The 20598-nt window shown below is 40.4% G+C and overlaps 2 protein-coding genes across 19 annotated transcripts in view; both read left to right on the top strand.

Annotated features, from left to right (window-relative positions):
• Positions 1–368: 368 nt before the first annotated feature.
• Positions 369–2034, top strand: LOC6581988 (alpha-1,3-mannosyl-glycoprotein 4-beta-N-acetylglucosaminyltransferase A). Its single transcript, XM_002007665.4, has one exon. The coding sequence runs from the start codon at positions 430–432 to the stop codon at positions 1996–1998; it is 1569 nt and encodes a 522-aa protein (XP_002007701.1). The 5' UTR covers positions 369–429; the 3' UTR covers positions 1999–2034.
• Positions 2035–12528: 10494 nt separating this feature from the next.
• LOC6581992 (CUGBP Elav-like family member 4) overlaps positions 12529–20598 on the top strand; it is a 326873-nt gene continuing 318803 nt past the window's right edge. For 13 of the 18 annotated variants that reach the window (XM_015162225.3, XM_032730841.2, XM_044010242.1 and 10 more), the window contains exon 1: positions 12529–12876. In XM_015162225.3, coding sequence (XP_015017711.1) covers positions 12846–12876 — 31 coding nt within the window. In that variant the 5' untranslated portion in view covers positions 12529–12845. The remainder of the gene's footprint in view (positions 12877–20598) is intronic. The other 5 variants (XM_044010243.1, XM_015162206.3, XM_015162205.3 and 2 more) reach the window with 3 other exon arrangements.

Raw genomic sequence — 20598 nt, forward strand, 5'->3', positions numbered from 1 at the left:
CTCTCTATCTCTCTGGGGCGTGTTCAAAAATGACAGCGGAATTCTAAATATTCATTGCTTAAGGGAATTTGTGCTCGCCCGCCCATTGCGTTCAGTTTGTTTGTCTTTCGCATGAGTTTTCTATCGTTTAGGCAGAAAAAGAATCCCCAAAGAAATAGCTGCTTTGGCATGCTACTGTGTTTATGCCAGCGCTAGAGACATCAAAAAGAGTTTTTCCTCTAGCTGGATATGTGGATTGCTGGGCGTACTATGCCGGAGTGGTCAGAGTTGCCCTCGAAGGCTTAAAGTTGGTTAGCTTGTGATATTTCAGTTTAAGATCTCCACATCAAGAGGCGAATGCCTGCCTCAGTAAGCACTGCCTGAGCTGCTCACAGATTGCTTCAAACTCTTTCGTCTAACTGAATCCACATAGTCAAGATTATTGAGATTATGAGGCTCATTAAGTTTCGTTTTGAGCTCTGTTTATTGTTAATTATTATATTATGGACGCTGGCGATAATCGTGTGGTTCAACCAGTTCTACAAGCCGCAGGATTCGCAGCCTGTTGACCAGCAAGTGCCAATGACAGTTGGCAATTATGCCACAGAGCTGTCGAGCTACACGAATTTCACACGAGCTGCGACGAAGCCATCAGCCTATGCGACGCTCAGACGTGAGCCGGAGGGGAAGCCGAGCTGGAAGCGCATATTGGAGAAGCCGCAACTGACGCTAGGCTTCAGCTACAGCAATGGGCGCAAGAATGTGCAGTATGTGCTGGGCGTGCCCACGGTGCATCGGAAGCATAAAACGTATCTGGAGCAAACGCTGGAGCAGCTGATTGAGTACCAGACAGAATTTCAGCGCAGCCATTGCCTGATCGTCGTCTATATTGGTGAGACAGACGCTTCACTCGTGCAGTCCATTTGGCAGGAGATCAATGGGAAGTTTGGCCGCTATTTGGATGACGGTCTGATCGATGTCATCTCACCGCCAGTCAATTACTATCCCGACTTTACGTCGATCTATATCACGCTACACGACGATCCGGAACGCGTGCGCTGGCGCACCAAACAGAATCTGGACTACATGTACCTGATGACCTATGCAGCAAGTCGGGGCAGCTACTATCTGCAGCTCGAGGATGATTTGACGCCGGCTGTGGGCTATTTGGACTATATCATCAAATTGTCGACAATGCAAAATAACTTTCGTTTGGCAGAAACACGACATCGTCAATGGATTGTCATGAGTTTCTGTGACCTGGGCTTCATTGGCAAAATGTTCCGTTCGACGGAGATAAAACCGTTTCTGTCTCACGTGCAGAACTTCTACAATGATCAGCCCATCGACTGGCTGCTCGAGTCGTATGTGAAGCTCAAATGCTGCCGCTGGGATAGCTTTCACAGCAAGGAGTGTATTAATGACTATCAAAGGTATGCAATACGCGCCTCCCAAAGTCAGTTTCAGCACATTGGCGTCGAGTCCTCGCTGCGCGACAAGGAGCAGAAGCTAATGGACGGCCATTTTAGGGTCGATTCCGGACACTTACGCATGAGCCACTTGCGCCAGCCGTTCAACTTGATCAACGCTCACAAGAGCACCTTACTGCAGGATCGACAGTATCTGAAGCATGGCGAAACCTTCTTCTGGATCTACATGCCGCACGTGACCTCGCTGATGCGCTACCTAATTCAGCATCAATACGATCCCGGCCAGATTCGCATACGCAGCGGTCCCAACAATGCGCACAAGTTCACAGATCTGACTGTCGATTTTATGAACAAAGAGCCGAAGTTCGCTGTGAATGGATCTGAGAAGAAACGCTGCGGTTTCATCATTAGCTATACGCATCAGATGTCCTTGATGCCGCCCTATTTCCTCTTTTTCTTCATGAGGGAGAACGAAAATAATTCAAATGAGACCTTTTGGTTCCGCCGCTTCAGTTGGAGCAAAGCAGCAACTGCTCGCCCTGGGCACTGGGGCATCAATAGTTTGGCTTTGCTAATGATTTTAATTTAAAATATAGCTCCGAAAATAATAATCTATAAATTTCAATTCCTTTTGGGGTTTGTCTTATATGTTGGTGTAATTAAATGAAAAATGTCTTAGGTATATATTTATGTCTCGCTCATTAGCTAGCAGTTTCTTTTCGAATCTTCCGCCATCTGCGCTCGGAGAGCAAAAAATGGTTGAAATGTTGCGGAATTTGTCTAACAATTGCTGTCAGTAAGTAAAAATGGACTTGTCCTTAGTCTGTTCGTTTCTTTGTTTCACAATAAAACCAAAAGGGTTTTTCCTCTACTGGTTTTATTTTCTTTTCTTTTTGTGCCATGACATTTCGATATGGCAAACAAAAATGGAAAATAGCTTGAGATATTGCACACAATCAATATTAAAGATAACAAAGCAAATGTTAAACTTTCGGGGGCCAACAAAACAAATACAACATTATTACGAGACAGAGCCAAAGCCAAAGCAAAAGCAAAAGCCAAAGACTGACTGCCAATGCGTTGGCTGTTGGTTCTTCAAGTGCAGGCGACTAAAATAGTAAGTGGAAGAGAGAGAGATGGAGAGAGATATAGAGAAAAACAGGCTAAATTTCCATCAACTGAGCCAGCAAAGCATAAAAAATCGATGAAGCATGACAACAGTGCGAAGAAATCAGTAAAAAGAAAAACTCAGGCAAAGCTAAAGAAAAACCAGAAGCAGCAGCAGCAGCAGCAGAAGCTGAGCCAAGGCGAGCCTTGAATAAGAAATCATTTTCACTAATGATGCTGGCTAAGTGAAGAGGAAGCAGAACAAAACGTCATTCAGATTGTGCCAAAGATGATGGTTAACCATGAGAGCAATGAAGATGCCAATGATGATGCTGAGGCTGATGCTGATAATAATAATAATAATAATGATAATGATGATGATAATGATGCTGCGCCTGGCTTTAAACTTTACCTACATGTCGCTGGCGGCCTTTGACAATTTCCTGCTGCTGCTGCTGCTGCTCCTGACAATGATGTAGCTATCCAATTTTTGCTGTTGCCGTTGCTGTTGGGCCTCTTGCTTTTAAGTGCTTGAGTGGGCGTGGCACAAATAAATTTGTTACACGAAACAATGCAATCAATCAAAATAACTAACACACACACGCACACACCGCTCTGCATTGCTAGGGGCTGCACTTTGTCGCTGTCTCTGACAAAAGAGAGAGAGAGGGAGAGAGAGAGAGAAAAAAAGCAGGCGAAGATCCCACAAGCGGAACGACAAAAAGCTGAAAACGCTGCGCTCAACAAAACAAACAGCTGATGGATGGGCCCCAGCAATTTTCACTAGGTCCAAGGACATTTTGCTTGCTCTTTGGCTCTCTCTGTGTGTGTGTTTTTTTTTCGGTGATTTTGAACTGGCCCTTTGCCAGCTTCCAAAATGGGTCACAGTTAGCGCCGGGCCAATCGACGAAAATTACGCTGAGCAGTTAGTTAGCGACATTCGGGAGACATTTGGTAAATATTTATGCATATTCATTCATAGGCTACATGAGCCGAGGGCTATGCTCATTGTCGCCTTGCTCTGTTTATTTTTCTCTGACTATATATCCTTCAGAGCACTGCCTACATTCACTTCACACTCAATAGTTCAGTTAGAGCATTCAGCATTCGCTTGGCTTTCGATAATTGTTCTTTCTTCCTGTTTCTCATTGTGCTTCTCATTCGGTTTTGCTTCCACTTCGCCTTTCGTTTCGTGTCTGCTGCATGCGAATTGACTTATATTTAAATAAAATTAGTTACATAAACAATAATTGACTTCAATTGGCTTTTGTGTTTGCATAAAATTCAATTTTCATTTCCGCCATCGACTTTGAATGCCAGCACAATGGATGGCCCTCCAGGCGAGGCGAGGCGAGGCGGGGCGAGGCTGGGTTGGACTCTCCTCGGCTTTGCTTGGGGGCCATTGTCTGGGCTCGTTATTTGTGGGGTCAAATAGTGGAGCATGCGGCGTATGAGTAATGTGGCTTTCAATTGAACTTAGCTGCAAATAGATTATGTGGGATGTTAAATCAGAGTCCTTCATTAGACAAGGCTTTAAATATGCTCATCTAATACATATATATAAAGGGAATACTTAATTTACCTCCATTTTATGCACTAGTTACATCTAGTCAGCTTTGCATTTCAGTAGTTTACACTTCATTACCTGATAATTGAAACAGGTTTCTGTTGTGGCGCTTGTTATTCTATTGGCCAATACTGTTGACATTTGGCAACTCTCATTAAAATGCAACAATGCATTTATAATTAAAACTGCATAAATGTTTGTTTGGATGAGCGGGTGAGCGGCTGAGCGGTTGAGCGGGACAGTGCTTTTTTGCAGGCATTGTTTGGCTGTCCAGTAACAGCAAATAAAATGGCAACCGCTGTGGCGGCTTTTCAACTTAATTGTTGTAGTAATTGTTTTTATTGAAATGTGTCAAATGCAACGCGATGAAAATTAAATTTTGAATATTTTATTAACGCGACGGCGGCGACGGTAACAGACAGCACAAAAGACCTACAAACATATGTAGATATCTGTACATTTATATAGATGTATTTATGTGCATAAAAGCAAAACAAAATGTAATGCATAAAAGAGTCACTCACCTGTCGTTGCGCTTGTCAGCCGACATATCACATTATTAAATGATGAGCATTAATATTTGCTCACTTCCAACTAAATACAAAAACAGGGATTGACTCCAGGAGTAGATACCCTTTGTATATATTTAAAAAAGGCAGAGGAATCTTAAAAGATTTTACCTCAGATTTTCTACTCTTTATTGGCCTATCTATTATTATACAGTAATGCAAGTCAATATACAAGCATAGCCTATAAAGTTTGGGTTTGTTTGCTCAATAAATCGAAATCGAATCGACTCGAAAATGAATTACCTTATAAAGATAACTTACTTATACCATTTCCATATCTTCTTCACTTAAGAGGAGAATTTTTGGAATACACTCAAGACAATTAAGAGTAATTTTGTTTATTTCCAATTGCACTTTTCTCTATACTTCATTCTATTTCTTCACTAAACGCCTTTCTATGCGATTTTCATTATTGTAAATGCTCAAACATTGTAATTTCCATTTTCATAACACAATCAACTCGCATTTTTCTCTTTCACTGTCCCAACAAATGCATATTGATAGTATTACAAAAAGAAAATAAAAAAATCCAAACTATATTTTTTTATTATTATTATTTGGCTTTATTGTAATCGAATTATAAATAATAAATCTATAAAGCAGTTTATTTGTTAATTCATTTTCTATGTGCCGGCCATGTTTGCCATGTTGGCCAACATTGTTTATTTATGCGCTGTGCCAGTCAACTTTGCGTGTCACAAAAATGTTAAAATATTTAAAAATATATCAGACAATTGAGTGAGTGAGTGAGTGAGGATGAGAATGATAGAGGCATTCAAGCGAGCGGAAGCATAATATTTTAACACCAACTCTTTAACATTAAAGCTGCAGTGTGGAAAGTCAGAGATGCTGCGAGTTCAATTCGCAGTCGCGTGAACAATAATAAAATGCACAACTTTATATCGTTCTGCCGCAATGGCAACAGCGAGTCAAGCAATAACAGCAGCAACAACAGCAAGAAAGAGTGCAACAATTGCTGCAAATAGTTGCTTGGCATTTCCTTGCGAGTATATATATATATATTTTTTTTTTTTTTTGGTTGTGCATTTTGTCCATTCGCCTTGGCTCTGTTTGCCGCACTCTCATTTCGCATGGTACGTGGCGCAGAAAACCGAACGAACATTTCCAATTGTTGCAATTTTCAATTATTGTTTTGAAATTGATGTGTGCTTAAGGACGAGACATTCATGCTCGAGTTACCAGCTCACACACACACACACACATATATATAAACACACACACTGGAGTCGAAGACTCGGCCGCAGTTGTTGTTTTGTGGCATGCGCGAAGAATATTTGCACAGCAATCGAAGTGTGTGTTGAACGTGTGTTGAGTGTGCATAGGGACAGGGACAGGGTCAGGCGCAGGGCCAGAGGTGGGGGCAGGAGACCAAAGCGAGTGCCAAGATGCTGCAAACAGCTTTTTAGGGTGGCACAGGTCAAGTGAAACGATTTCAATGCCCGAATAATTTAACATTGCCAAATACTGAATTTCAAACCTGCATTGAGCAACGTTCTTAAAGCCAAGGCTTTCCCACATAAAATGATGATAAATAGTGGAATTACTTCTTTCACTTATAAAGCCTTCATGAAGGTCCTTGCCTGGTAAACTGTTTCAGGCAGAGTATGCAAAAAAAAAAAAAAAAAAAAACAACACATTTCCCATATATCATCATAATAATATAATGAAATAAATTTAATTACACGTCAGGCAATCCACTCATCGCTGCCACGCCCCCACAAAACTGAACTCAACTTGTGCTCAGGCAGACGCACACACCCACACACACACACACACACACATGCAAAATATGAACACAAATAGACGTCGACGTCTGCACAGATAGAGGAGCTCTGCCGTGCCCGGGCAATGTTTATATGAATGCAACTACTTAGCCTTTAGTTTCAAGTGCGCGCAGCTCTCATCTAGCGTCTCCATGCTCAGATTTTTGGGCGCAGGGGGAGAGGCGTGGTATGAGCAGACAGCAGTTGGGGCAGCACAGGTGCTCAAGCGAAGCCACACACTCGCAGTCATGTAGATATGTGTGGGAGTGTGTGTGTGTGTATGTGTGTGTGTGTGTGTGTGTGTGTATGTGTGTATGCGTGTGTATGCGTGTGTGTGTGTGTGCATAAGTTCATTTAGTTTTGGTCGCTGCGCATGTGAGTGCACTTGAGCCAACGTGGAGCGCATTCAGGTACGGCTCCTGCTCCGTGCACAGGTCCATGCCAGGCCGTGCCGAGTCCAGCTGCAACATCTAGCTCGAAGCTTCCAGTCCATAGACTGACTACTGACTCAGCGCGCTGACTGACTTGCCGCCAACAGAGTCGTTGAGCGTCGAGTAATTATGAAAATTTTCAAAATGAGCTCGCACTGCTTCAGTTTTTGAAAGTTGAGCGACGAGTAATTAAAAATTTCGTACTGTCGCCCAGTTGCCCAACGTATTCCACTCCACTATTCCTAATGAAAGCCGCCGAATTGCCTTCCTTATGTTTGTTGTTCCTGCGCTCTGAATGTGTGTGTGTGTGAGTGTGTGTGTGTGTGTGCATGTCTGTGTATGTTTGCATACATAAATTTTAATTAAATTCGTTTTTCTATTTGGCGGTAAATAGTCGTAGTACCTGCTACTTACTACCACACCAGCTAGTTCGTATAATTTTAATGAGAAGCTGGCAAACATTAAGCAATAAAGCATTATGCCCCACAAAAGCAGCAGCAGCAGCAGCAGGAGTAGCGGCAGCGGCAGGAGTAGCGGCAGCGGCAATTAGTTGCTGCTGTTGCATGCGACGTATACGTAATGTGAGTTAAGTGCCCAGCCAAAATGCTTAGCCTTTGTGGCGCCTCACTTAAATGAGAGCAGCCAAGCTCAGTCTTGCTTTAGTCTTAAGTTCACATTCAATTTCTCATATTTGTCGAACAGAGATGAAAAATGTTTGCTACAATTTTCTATTCAGACTTAATTTAAACGGGTTTTAGTACTTCACACTTGTGCAGCTCAGCATAATAGAGCGATAGAAACACATCTTTATTAGATACCAATTCCAAGGGACAAACAAACAAAGGACCTAAAATTGATGTGTTAATTGATGAAGTAGAACCTCCAGACTTGCTCCCTTCCCAGCTTCGCTCGTTTACAGCTCCCACATCGATACGTATTTGCCTTGTGTATGTATGTGTGAGAGAGAGTTGAAAACATGCAAATTGTTTACATGAAAATTCCATTATGCTTGCAGAGCAAAAGGAGGCTGTAAACCCGGTCGGAGGTGCAGCAGGAGCAGCTCATCGTGGCTAGACAACAAGCCCAAACAATGCATTATCTCTGGCTTTGGCCTCGGCTACAATGGCTGCAGCAATGAAAACTTCATGTAATATAAGTCAACAGCAGTTAGCCAATAAGAACCAGCCGGCAACAAAAACAGGAAGAACAAAGCGCTTTGTTTGAAGCCAACACACGATACCTTTAACAGCATCATCATCACCAGCATCAGCATCATCATCATCATTAAGGGTTTAAAATCTTTTAACTCTCTAACCAACACACAACACACACAGAAACACAGACACACCCACTCACACACACACACACATACACTCGAACAATGTGTGCTGGTCTATAAAATCAGCCTGGAGTTCAGAATTGGAATTGGTATCGGGTTCGGGTTCGGGTAGTTTCAGGGGGGGCAGGCAGACTTGCAAATGCAAAACTAAAACTGACTCCAACTGACGTCTGTATCTACATAAAATAACAACAACAACAACAGCGAAAAAAGCTTTAAAAAAAGGCTGATGATGGGCAGGAATAAGAAAACTCAGCAAGTCAGTCAGCTAGGACGTACGGCGGCCTCTTTGTTTTTGTTACAATGTGCCGACTGTTTGCCTTGACTGGTCAGAAAGTTGTAGCTGGAAAAAAGCCCACATGGCCAGCAGCAGTGCGAGGCGGGTGGTTGCCCTGGGGCCAGGGCCGCAGTTAAAGGTGGGGCGCAAGCACAAAATTTTACGTTCGTCTGGGCCCCATAGCCATAGCACACGTGTCTATGCAGTCTACCTGGCTTTTGTGTGTGGGTGTTTTATATATGTGCGTGTGTGTGTGTGTGTATCAATAACAACAGCAAAATGTGGCAAATGTAGCAAACGTCTAAGCCAAAACAGCAGCAAAAACAGCTAACTAGCTGAAAATTAGCAAAAAGCAAAATCGATATTACGTTCAATGTGCTTTGGGCGCTCATTAAAGTTTCAATGCCCCTTAGTAAATGTGTTTCATTAAAGCTGTTGAAACTTGTGCGCCTCAGTGGTTCCAACAATGTGTTAATACTGAGATTTTCCAGCTACCACTAATTAGTTAAAGCAAAATGCATTAGTTTTCCAATACAACACACAGATAGGCAGACTAAAGCTAAAGATTATTTTGGAGAGCAGCCTGAGGCTTGCTTGAATTTGGTTTATGCTCCATTTGATATAGCTTATATACAATTTAATTATTAATAAATCAGGAGTATATATAAGGAAACATTATGCTCATTTTGATACAGTTTATATAAAATTTAATTATTATTAAATAATATTTATAGAAATCTTGAGCCAGGGCTGAGCTTTATTAGCTCTTGCTTAAGTTTGGCTGCTTCGAAATGTTTTATATACAAGAATATTGAAGGCTTTCAAGCTTCATTAAAAAAAAAAAAAAAAAAAAAATTATAAAAAATATATATAATAATATTACTGGCCCTATTTCAGTTACAATGACTTGTCAAACGTTTTCTTGTCACTCGCAGCAATTAAATCGAAGCTGTTTTATTGATTGCCTCTAATTGACGTTTCTTTTGCGATTTGAAGCGCCTTACAAAGTCTCGAATTTATTAGCTAAGACGGCTACACCTTGATATTTTTCTGCGATAGCTTAGCTTAGGCCCATGGCTCTCACTTGGCATGAAGCGGCGCCTGTCTCTTTATGCCTGTGTGTATTTGTGTGTGTGTGTGTGTGTCGTAAATGGCTTTCACTCAACGTCATGCTGTCAATTTTGCTAATTAAGCCGAAAGCCACAAAGTAAGGAAACTTGTCCGCCTGTCGGCCTCGACTCGAAAGAATTTCAATTGAGGTCAGTCGAAGACGTGGCCGGACAGATAACTACAAATTTCGCTCAGCCATACACGAAAGCAATCAAAAAAGCTCGTCAAGCTAAATTATAATTGAAAAGCGAAAGCGTTACAAATTTCATTTCACAACTTGAATTTGTGCCAGTCAGCGCACAATTCGAGCAGGTCGCGACTTTAAGTAGCGGTTGCGCCTACTCAAGTGCTGGCTGGGGTGGGTGGGTGTTGGTTCGATGGGTGGTTGGGCATGGGGATGAGGATGAGGTCCTTTGCACTCTTGCGGTTTTTGGCTGACTTTTGGATATATATATACATATATATATGTATGGGATCGTGGCAGCGCAAATTGTTGGCATATTTCAGTTATGAAGAGCGTGTGGCAAGCAACCTTGCAACATGTCTGCTGAGTCTGTTCTTCAGTCTCGAAAATTGTATTAGTGCACGCTCTGAAGCCAACCAAAGTTATTTAAATTAAAGTCACATAAATGCCAATGTCGTTGTCGCCAACAAGACAGAGAGAGAGCGAGAGAGAGAGAGAGGGCGGGAGAGGGATAGAGTTAGTAAGAGTGAGACAGCGAATGGCAGTTTAGTGGAGCGGGTACTTGCAACATTTTTCGGTGGGTTCGTTGAAGTTTTTCCGCTCGCTGTGCGACGGCTGCGCTCCTCTATTATTAATTTAACATTTGCCTGGCATTTTCTTAGAGTCTCGAGTCGTTGCCATTTTGTTCGCGTCGCTGCTGCTCGGCTATGTTCATTAGCTTCCGTTGCGGAAGCGGAAGTGCTACACAGTCGCGCAGTCAGACACACTCAGTGAGCCCCACACACACACACACACATACATACTTACAGAAATACACTCGCATTTGTTGCCGCTCACTTGTTCGATTGCAACGACAACGATAACAAGACCCCCGAACTTTCAATTCAGCTCAGTCGAGCAAGTTGCTTATTTGTGTAATGCCAAAGTATTTTTATGGCATTTTTATGTTGTTTATAGACTGGCACTACCTCATGCACGGGGATCTAACAACTTTGTAGTGAGCTTTCCTAGAAATTCAGCAATTATATATGCCATATGAGCTATGTTAGCATTGTTGAGCTTTGCTTAGCTTAAAGGTGTGTTATCATATGAAATGAATTCTCTGTAATTGTCTTAATGTCTTTGCTAGATTGTAGCTGATCCCAGAAGGAATATTTGTTCCTTATCAGCAGCAACAGCTGAGTCCTTGTAGCTCCGCTCCTGCCTGCGTTTCTGTGGCTATCGCCACGTCATTCGCTTCAGGATGTCTCTCTGTCTAATTTGTGTAAAGAGCAATAGTTAACAAGTATTATATATTTTGTATATAATCATCCTATACCTTCTCTTTGTTCTACAACTATCCTCTATTTGAGCACTTTCAATTAAACCACTCCAACTAGTATCATAAGACTTTTTTCTTTTTCTGCTCCATTTAATTTTTTTCTTTCAATTTAGTTTCAATCAATAACAAAACTAGTCAAAAACACAAGACATGGAGAGCAAAACTCAACAAAAATAGCAAATCAATTGAGTTATTTTTAGAAATTTAGCTATTGCCTCAAATCGTTAGTTTGCCTGACGGATTTGACTAGTTGGCTAACTGAGTAACTAACTGATTTGACTGACTTGACTGCCTGCCTGACTGCCAGTTTGATTGTTTCGACTGCTGTCAAGCACTCTTTTTGTGTTTTTTTAAAGAATTTTCAGAACTCGTATACAATATATATATTTTTGACATTTAGTTCTGATTGTTGCACGCCTGCGCTGAATAAGGGCGCTGCCTTCTGCCGTTGCAATGGCGCTAAAACGGAAGCGAAGAAATTTGACTTCCGCAGCATGTGCTTCCGTTTGGTGTGTGTGCGCTTCGCTGAGCCGCTTGCCGCTTGCCGCTTGCTGCCTGCTGCCCGCCTCCTGCTGCCCACCTCCCGCTGCCTGCTAAAGTCGACCCATACTGTGTGCGCCGTGGACAATGCAATTTGTTGTAGATTTTGTTTACTATTTTACCAGTGTTTTTGTGCCTAAATAATGGTCTTAACTTTTTGCAAGCATAGCATCTCCTTGGCACTGTAAATCATCTCCATTGAAGGCATTGCAATTTATGTTGGAGCCCAACAAAAAATGTATATATATATATAGGCTATATAGGATAACGTAGCTATATGTAATAAATCTGTTGCCTAAGTGGCTTTCGTAAACAATGATATAATTTATATATAACAAATTTGTTTTTATTGTATTCAAGCAAAGACTTTAATGTATTGCTTTAAATGAAAATGATAAAGGTTTGGAATGCTATGAAAGGCGTATACTTAAGGTGAAAATTCTTGAATTGTTGAGTAAATATTTACAATAATTATATGAAATTTTGATAAGTTAAAATTAAAAAAAAAAAAAAATGATTAAAATTAATATTAGCAAACCAAATATTATGAAAGAAATTCCTTTAAATCTGTAAACTTGAAGAAGGTTTCGCTTGTTATTTACCATCAATTTAAAACATTATCAATAATATTAAAATACATTTTAAATTATTCCGTTTACGCAATCCAGTTGAGTAAATTTTACTTTTGTTAATATTTTTCATACGATTTTTTAGTTGATATCGTTCAAAAGATTATACAAGCAATATAAGACAGGCCATTGTCTGTCTCTTAATACCCGAAAGCGATTGCACAGACTTTGCTTTACGCTGCATTAACCATAAATAATAATACTCTCTCGCTCTCTCTTTCTCTCCCTCTCAATCTCTCTCTCTGTTTAATCTCTTTGCAGGCGTTTGCGGGAACAAATTGTTGCGGCTTTAAGCACGAGTGTGATTATATCGAGAATCAAAGTGTAAAATTCGCCACAGCCGCAAAACGCGCGATTCCGACTGTCAGCGCAGTAGTTGGTTGCAATAATAAAAGCAAACGGACTCTGCGTGAGTGTGTGTGTGTGCGTGGGTGTGTGGCGAGTGGCGATTGGGCAGCGGATGTAGCAGCTGGTCTAGAGCGACGTAAGCCCCATAAAAACGACATTAAAACAAATAAACAAATATACAAATACGATTCGCATTGGGAAAAGCTGTTAAAAAGCCCTTCGAACCAAACATGTTGGCCTTCCACAACGAGCACATTGCCAGTGAGTATAACTAAAGAATTTATTTCCTTTCGTTCATTTTCTTTTTTTTTTTTTTTTTTTTTTTTGAGCAATCTTTAAGCTTAAAGCCATGCTTGCAAATATAGTAATAATTTTAAAAGCACAGCCGGCCATGATTCGAGTGGCAAGGGGTATATGGTACGTATGTCTGGTTGTGTTCTTTGGCTGGCTGGCAGGAAAAATTGTAGAAATTTGTACACATTACAAACACTTGGGACACGGCAATTACACTTAAAAGGCAACTAGCGCCATTAAGCAATGTGCTTCGGGAGCCAGCTGCTCATATGGGACGCGCCAGCCAGAGTGAGAGCCCGAGCCAGTACCGGAGCCCAAACCAGAGCACGGTAGCCAAGGAACCGGCGAGAGTTAGTGGAGGTCTCGAAACGGACGGAAGCCGACGAGTTTTTCCGTTTTGCAAGCTAAAAAAGCGAACACAGCCTGGCAACACTTGCAATCCATTAACTCTAATGCTGTGCCATTATGTTATGATTAAAAAAAAAAAAAATAGAAGTAAAATAAGCCAGACGGCCTGCTCTGTGTCTTGTGAGACTTTGTCTACAAAGACATAACACAGATGCATCGGCTGCTGTACCTAAAAGGTATTTGCAAATTGATCAAAGGGCAGATATGTGATTATTAATGCAGGCAAGCAATAAAGGATGAGTTGTGGAGGTATGTTCAGAAAGGTTGACTAGCTGCAGCCTAGATTATAAATCATTTATATTTTGAATAGTAGGAGCAACGGGCTGAATTATATACAAAAATACTTGAATATTCCCAGTGTAAATAGACATACTCTGAAGTAGAGTGATAAGTAGAATATAGAATTTATATATCGTCTGTCTTCTGTTAGAAGCATATTAAAGTTCAATTAGGCTAACTCTCATTTCAACTCCTATGTGAGCCGATTCATTGTGCTGCCGTGGAAGCAACTCAAAGGAGCGCCACGAGTGACAAGCCAGACAGGCTTGAACTCTTTGCACTTAGCCGTGAACCCGGCTTAGTCAGTCAGTCGGTCGTGTACATTAAATTCAATTGAATATTTCATAAGCTGCCAAACAACAAAGTACAACAATAATATAAGCGAAACAGAAAACGGCGCACAAACACGAAAAACGGTTGCCAAAATAGTCAACAACAACAACAACAACTGTAACAATAACAACAGCCAGGGAAACAGCAGCAGAAGCAGCAACAACAACAACAACAACAACAACGATGGCCATTCACAGTCTGCAAAAGTAAAAGCATACTTTTTGGCGCTTCTGCCAATGCAATTGTCTGTGTATTGGTGTATTGTATGTGTCTATGTGTGTGTGTGTGTGTCTAGTGCTGTCTATACGTCCGGTTTGTCTGGCTCGATTGTGCTCGCTGATAATGGCCGCTGAACTTTGCTTTATTACATGCAAAAAAGAAAAAAAAGTAGAGAGCAAGCCGCTGATAGGCGAAGACTTTAATACGCTGTCAGGGCAATGCAAATTTACATAAAAAATAAAAATAAATAAATAAAAATAAAAATAAATATAATAAGAAATTAAATAAGTAAATAATTAAATACATAAACAAGAGATGAAATGAGATAAATAGTTTAAATAAAATAAAATATCAATTATAAATAGTAATTTATTTATGCAGTTTGCTTTAAAGTATTATTTGCCATGAATAATATATTTTTCAATATATATTTATGGGATGATTTAATAATAATATATGTATTTGTACTAATTTCCTGAGTAGAAAACAATTCAATTAATTCAAAATTGAATCATTCCATGAAAGTACATTAAATGTATTCTTGTGCTGGAATGATATAGTAGAGTATGATGTTTAAAAGTATTTTTGTGCTGATATAGTATGAATAAATCTATTTCAAGTGTTATTAATTTATTATTTCTTGCCGAATTATTGCCTTTGATAACAAACCACTTAACGAAGCTCTGTGACCCGCAGCTAGTGTATTGAAAAGAAGGCCTAGCATAGTCGAAAAGTCGTAGCCAAACCACAGACACGCTGGCAAGGAGCAAAGGAGCCAAACCACCCTCCAAAAAAAAAAGCAGCAACTTGCAGGCAATTGTGGGGCGTGCCACTCAACTTTTAAAGTGGCACTCAAACAAAGCACGAGTCGTGCAGAAAAGAAGAAAAAAAAAAGAACGAACCAAACTGGAAAATAAATTTTTGGGTATATGTCGGCGCGCCGCGCGCGCTCTCGCAGCTCTATAGGGGTGCCGCATGCCACATGCCACATGCCGCATGCCGCATGCAGCGCGCCGGCATCTAAATGCCGCCTTATTAGTCAACTATGAATTATGCACGGGGCTCGTATTATCTAATATGCCGCAGGCGTCTAGTTAAATAATTGACAGCCCGCAGCCCGCAGTCAGTGGCGCTGCCGCTGCCACTGTCGCTGCCGCAGTCGCTCAGGCCGAGGCCTCACGTAATTTGCCAGGTATTATGGGTTACATAAGTTATTCATTAAGTTATTATGTGTTTAAAGCTCACACAATGCCAGCAACGAGCTCGACTCACAAGAGGTGCTTAACTTTTATTGTTTATTGGCAGCCAACACACACCAACACACACACACACACTAGCACAGCAGATACTCTGTTCACTTGGCCTGGCTGGGCATTTCTCTCCTTTGATCTGACTTTACCTTTTGTTAAACGTCTTAAGTGCAGCTTCGCTTGTTGCACACCTCTCCAGTTACCAGCAAGAAAAGCCAGCAGCCAGCCGGCAGCCGGCAGCAACCAGCAGCTATCAGGCAACAGCTACCAGCTAAGAGCAACCAGCTAAGAGCTACCAGCTCCCATTTCCCAGTTGGCTGTTTTTATGCTCGCTCATTGGGTGAAAAGGGGTATATTAGCGATATGAAATGTTGTTCTTGTGAAAGGAGCGGCCTGTAAGAAAGTAAAGCTTCGTCTTAAAAAGTATTAAAAAATGGCCTAGATTATTCCCTTTCAGTGTCTGACAAATCAAAAATTGATATAGCTAGAAACCTCTATGAAACTGAGAAAATTATGTAGATGATTTATTAAAATACATTAAAAAAGAATCGCTGATGTTTATCATAAAGAAGACATTTTGAGGTAGTATTGTGCAGTCAGTTACAGCCGATTGTAGGGCTCCTCCTTGCTTTATTTTTATATATATTTTCACCCCTCCGGAAATTGTTATGCTTAATGGCTTTTCAGTTTTCGTTTTAGTTGCTTTTTATTGTGCTCTCTGCAGCTGGAGCATTTAATCTTAACTACTTTATAATTTATTTAGGTTCTGTTTCACGTATATATACATAATATATATGTATATATATATTTCTGAAACATCAATTGCGTTTGTTAACAATTAAAGGCACAGCTATTAATTGCTTCAGTGTAAAGTGTAAGAATAAGGTGTTTTCTGATGGCCTCTTAAGTTTTACTAGTTTACATTAAGTGTGGCATAAAGTAGAGTTAAGTTCTGTTGTTTCGTATTAAGAGCAGCTGTAGAATAGAGTATCCGCTGGCGCTCTTATCACAGTTGGCCCGTAGATTTTACATGTGTAAAAGTTAATTTGCTGTCGGGGCTTACTTTTTTGCAGTATCTTAAGGCGGCTTAGAGTTGAAGTAGTTACTGCTTTAGATCAATATCTAAAGCCGTTGAGGGAAATTGAGTTTGCTAAAGTTTTATTACCTGTTTTTTGAGGGCATCTTTTACAGTGAGTTAATGTGGAGATTAGGGAAGCGACTTAGCTATGAAAGTTGAGCAGAACGGCATGTGTATGTATAAAGGGCAAACTTAATTGGAAAACAGCTCAAAGGGAAGCTAAAGTAGTTTCCAGTTTCAAAAAGTATACAGAATAAGAATGCTGACACCGTATCTTATGAATAATGTCTTACATGCTGATTGAATGTTTCAGTGAGCTGAGACGAGCTACTTTTTCTCAGCAGCTTCCTGCTGACACTTTCAATTTCCAGGTCTAACCGAGTTAAGCTCAAGCCAAGCGTCGCGTCTGCCAATGTCAATCACATTAGGGCATTTGAATAAATCATATTAAGTTGATGTTTTTCACTTTCACGTTGTTTATTTTTTCGCATTCCACTTCACAGTGTGTGCATGTGCCATAAATAACGTATACGAGCTGTGGTCTCGCGGTGCCTTTTTGGCAAACTTTTCACTTTCACTTTCACCTCAAGCAAACAAAGCAGCAGCCATTCGTAGCGCTTTGTGGCTGACCAAAAACTGACATTTAGCAAGCATATTAACATGAACGAACCCGTTAATGAATCACTTTGGCCACACTGACCGCAGCTATAAAACGCGACCCTCAAACGGGGACAAACACGCACCGCCACAGCGAACCACTCAAAACTTGATGGTTTGCTGTTGTTAGCAAAAAAACTAAAAGGGAATTGACTCGTTCTTTCTCTATCTTTCTCTTTCTCTCTCGGTCTGGTTGCGAAAAATACCAAGCGACTTGAGGAATTTAATTAGCATAAGTTTTTGTGCGAAACGTAAAACAAAAATTGAAAAATTGAAATATCAAAGAGCTTGGCAGGACGACGGCGCCGCATGTTTTATGTATGTATTTATATTGTGCAAATAAGTTTATTTTATTAAAAGTTGCAAAACATTTCGCCAAGCGCAATGGCAAATGTAAGTAGGCAAAAGTGAAAGACGCAAAAAAAAAAAAATACAACAACAACAAGAAACAGAGCAGCAGCGAATGTTTGCCGCTTCTCCAATTGAAACAGCGAGACGGGGCACTTGTGTACTTTGCTGTCAAAGTCATTCAAATTCAGTGCATGCATAAAAAATTAACTTAGAAGAGCCGCCACCACCGCCGCCTCCGCCCCCTACAGCCATCCAACCACCCAACTAAACAACGAGCCACAGAGCAGCGAATTAAAGGTCTCACTTTTGTGGTAGCCAAAAGTTCTCTCAAGCCCTCTTCACCGAACAGCAAACAGCGAACAGCGAACAGCGAGCAGTGAGCGCCGAGTGCTTTGATGAGTTGCAATTAAAATTGGTGGTATGGCCTTGTCGACGTCGACAGCTGTGCGGAGAGGGAGGGGGTGCAAGGGGGCAGAGTCACAAATGCAAGGCAGCCAACAATTGAGGTTGGCTTTGATAGTTGCCACAGCAAATGTCAAAAATTTCATGTGCTTAAGAATCATGAAAACCCAAATGAAGGCCGCAATAACCAAATGAAATATGTCTAGGCAAAGTGGAGCAAGAGGGTGGAATTTATGGCATATTGAGGTGAAGAAGTGGAAAATTGTATTTGCTAATCTGAGTAGATGGCGGAGGAATTTGAATTTGAATTGTACATATGTCAACCTGAGTAGCTGAAAGAGGATAAAGTTAAGGTATATTCATGAGCTACAGCAGTTTCTTTTATTTAAGAATTAGTGCATAAGTATATCCCTTAAGTTCTTATAAGAAAAATGGAGTAACATTCCTAGAGATCTTAAAGATGACTCTGATAAATGACTTGAAGCTTTAGAAAACTTTATAATCTTATAATATAAATGTATAAAAATTTTTCTCTTTCATTTAAATTTTCAGTTAGTTCGATTTTCAGTTAAACCAATTGAAGTCTGTCTCTTCAGCATAAAATAAGTGCTTTTAATTGCTATTTTTATAACGTTTATTTCAAATGCACCTCTGTCAAATGGGTTTTATTCTTTGAGCGCGATGACAATTGACAATTTGGAACGTGCAATTAGTCGCATTTGTTACGTTTAGTTTAGTTAAAAGTTTCAGTCATTTTGTTAATTTGTTTTGTTGGCCCCTTTTCGACAAAAATGTATGAGTGTGTACGTGTGTGTGTGTGTGTTTATATCCTTTCGTTTCAGTTGGCATTGTGAAGCGGGTTAAGCGCGGCGTATGCGTAACTAATTGCTTTGACCAGGCAGCTAACAGCAGTTGCCGCTCCCATGGCCAACTAACCGGCGTAACGGGTCGCCCCATTTAAACGATGCCAATTTGAAGGCCACTCAACGGCACAGAACCAAAAGTGGAGGACTTCAACTAAAGACCAGAAGCACTTGGCTGCCAGGGCTTTGGCGCTAGCTAGTTCTCGCAACGACGCACATGTTGCAAATTGTCGCCAAATGTGCCAGTGGAGTGAGTGTGAGCGAGTGTATATATGTGTGTGTCTGTGTGTGTGTGTGTGTGTTTGTGATGAAAACAAAGCAACGTACAACAATGGAGTCCGAGGGCAAGCGTACCGAGACGAGACTGGCACGTTATAAAAATTGTATTTTAAAAGTCATTAGCAGCTTTGCTGCCTGTCATTGAGCATTGCGCGACGAAGGAGTTGACAAGCGTTTCGACTAACATTTTCTATCTTTCTCTTTCCTTCTCTTTTGTATATTCTGGTTGTTGTAAATGGCAGACTATAATATGTATGTAGCGGCAAGCTTGGCTGGCAATTATGATACCCTGTGCAAAGGTGCATGTGTGAAGAGCAGCTAAATCTAGTTGAGTTGTGGTGACAGAAGTTGCGTTGAGTATGAAATGAGTCTTAATATGAGAGATTCTGCTAAGTTGTAGAACAAAGATTAGTTAGGATTAGGAGCTTAGGTCTGCTTATATAGTCTTCAAACGATGTTCAATTGCCATATTGACTTATTGAACTCAAACGAAAGCTCTAAGAATTGTATAGCAACAGCCTTGGATATCTTCTCTTCTTCTCCTTTCTTATATACTTTCACTCTCTTCTTCTCTTCTCTTCTTCTTTCTCTCTCTGTATTTATCTTCCTCTCTCTCTCATTTTCTCATCCTCTTATTTATTTCATTATAACTTTACGCTTATATATGATATTTAATCTGATTAAGATATTAATAAAGCTAATGCTTATAAGTAAAATTATATTTTTTATTTTTTTATTTGACTAAATATATAATATAGATCACTTTTAATCCTATTTAGTAATTATGTTTTTATTCTGAGCATTTTGTCATTTTTCTGGTACTCATTTATTCGCTTTTGAATCCTAATTATTCATTAAAAGTTTTTATTCTTTTTTAAATAGTTTTTTATTTATATTTATATTTAAAAAAATATATTATGTATGCTACATATTTGGCTACTCTCTTTGTTTTGCCACATTATGTTTCAATTTAGCTTGTTTTTTTTTTTATTTTATATTTTTTTTTTTATTAATTTTTTTTTTTTATGTAGGTGTCGTGTTTAGAATATATTTTGTGGCAAATTTCTTGTCCCGGACCTGACTGCAATTAGTGTGCTTTGAGCAGAGCGTGCTCTGACAACGACCACACACCCGCACACATGCATACGGCCGCACACATACATACACACATATATATAAATGAGTGATTTTTAATTAATAAACTCATTAGGCCTGGCCTCGTTGTTGTTGTTGTTGATATGTCGTTGCTGCTGCTGCTGCTGTTGCTGTTGCTTTTGCTATGTTTTAGTCATTTTAATTACTGGCAGCTGCCGTGTGTTTGGTTATAGAACGGGCCTGTATGGCTGACCCCTGGCTGGCATATAATTTCCTGGCATTTCAACAATGTGCCGACAATTTTTATGTTTTTAGACGTTTTTGCTTGTTGGCAGCTGCAGCAGCGGCGGCAGCAGTGGCAGCAGCATTTGACGTCGCGTCGCCGGTTCGTTGGCAGCTTTTGTTGCCGCCTGTCGTTCAACTTTTGACGTGTTGCATGAGGCGCGGCCAGACAAAAGGCAATGCCAACCAACCG

The sequence above is a fragment of the Drosophila mojavensis genome, unplaced genomic scaffold (assembly GCF_018153725.1).
Source record: "Drosophila mojavensis isolate 15081-1352.22 unplaced genomic scaffold, ASM1815372v1 contig_74, whole genome shotgun sequence".
Lineage (NCBI taxonomy): Eukaryota > Metazoa > Arthropoda > Insecta > Diptera > Drosophilidae > Drosophila > Drosophila mojavensis.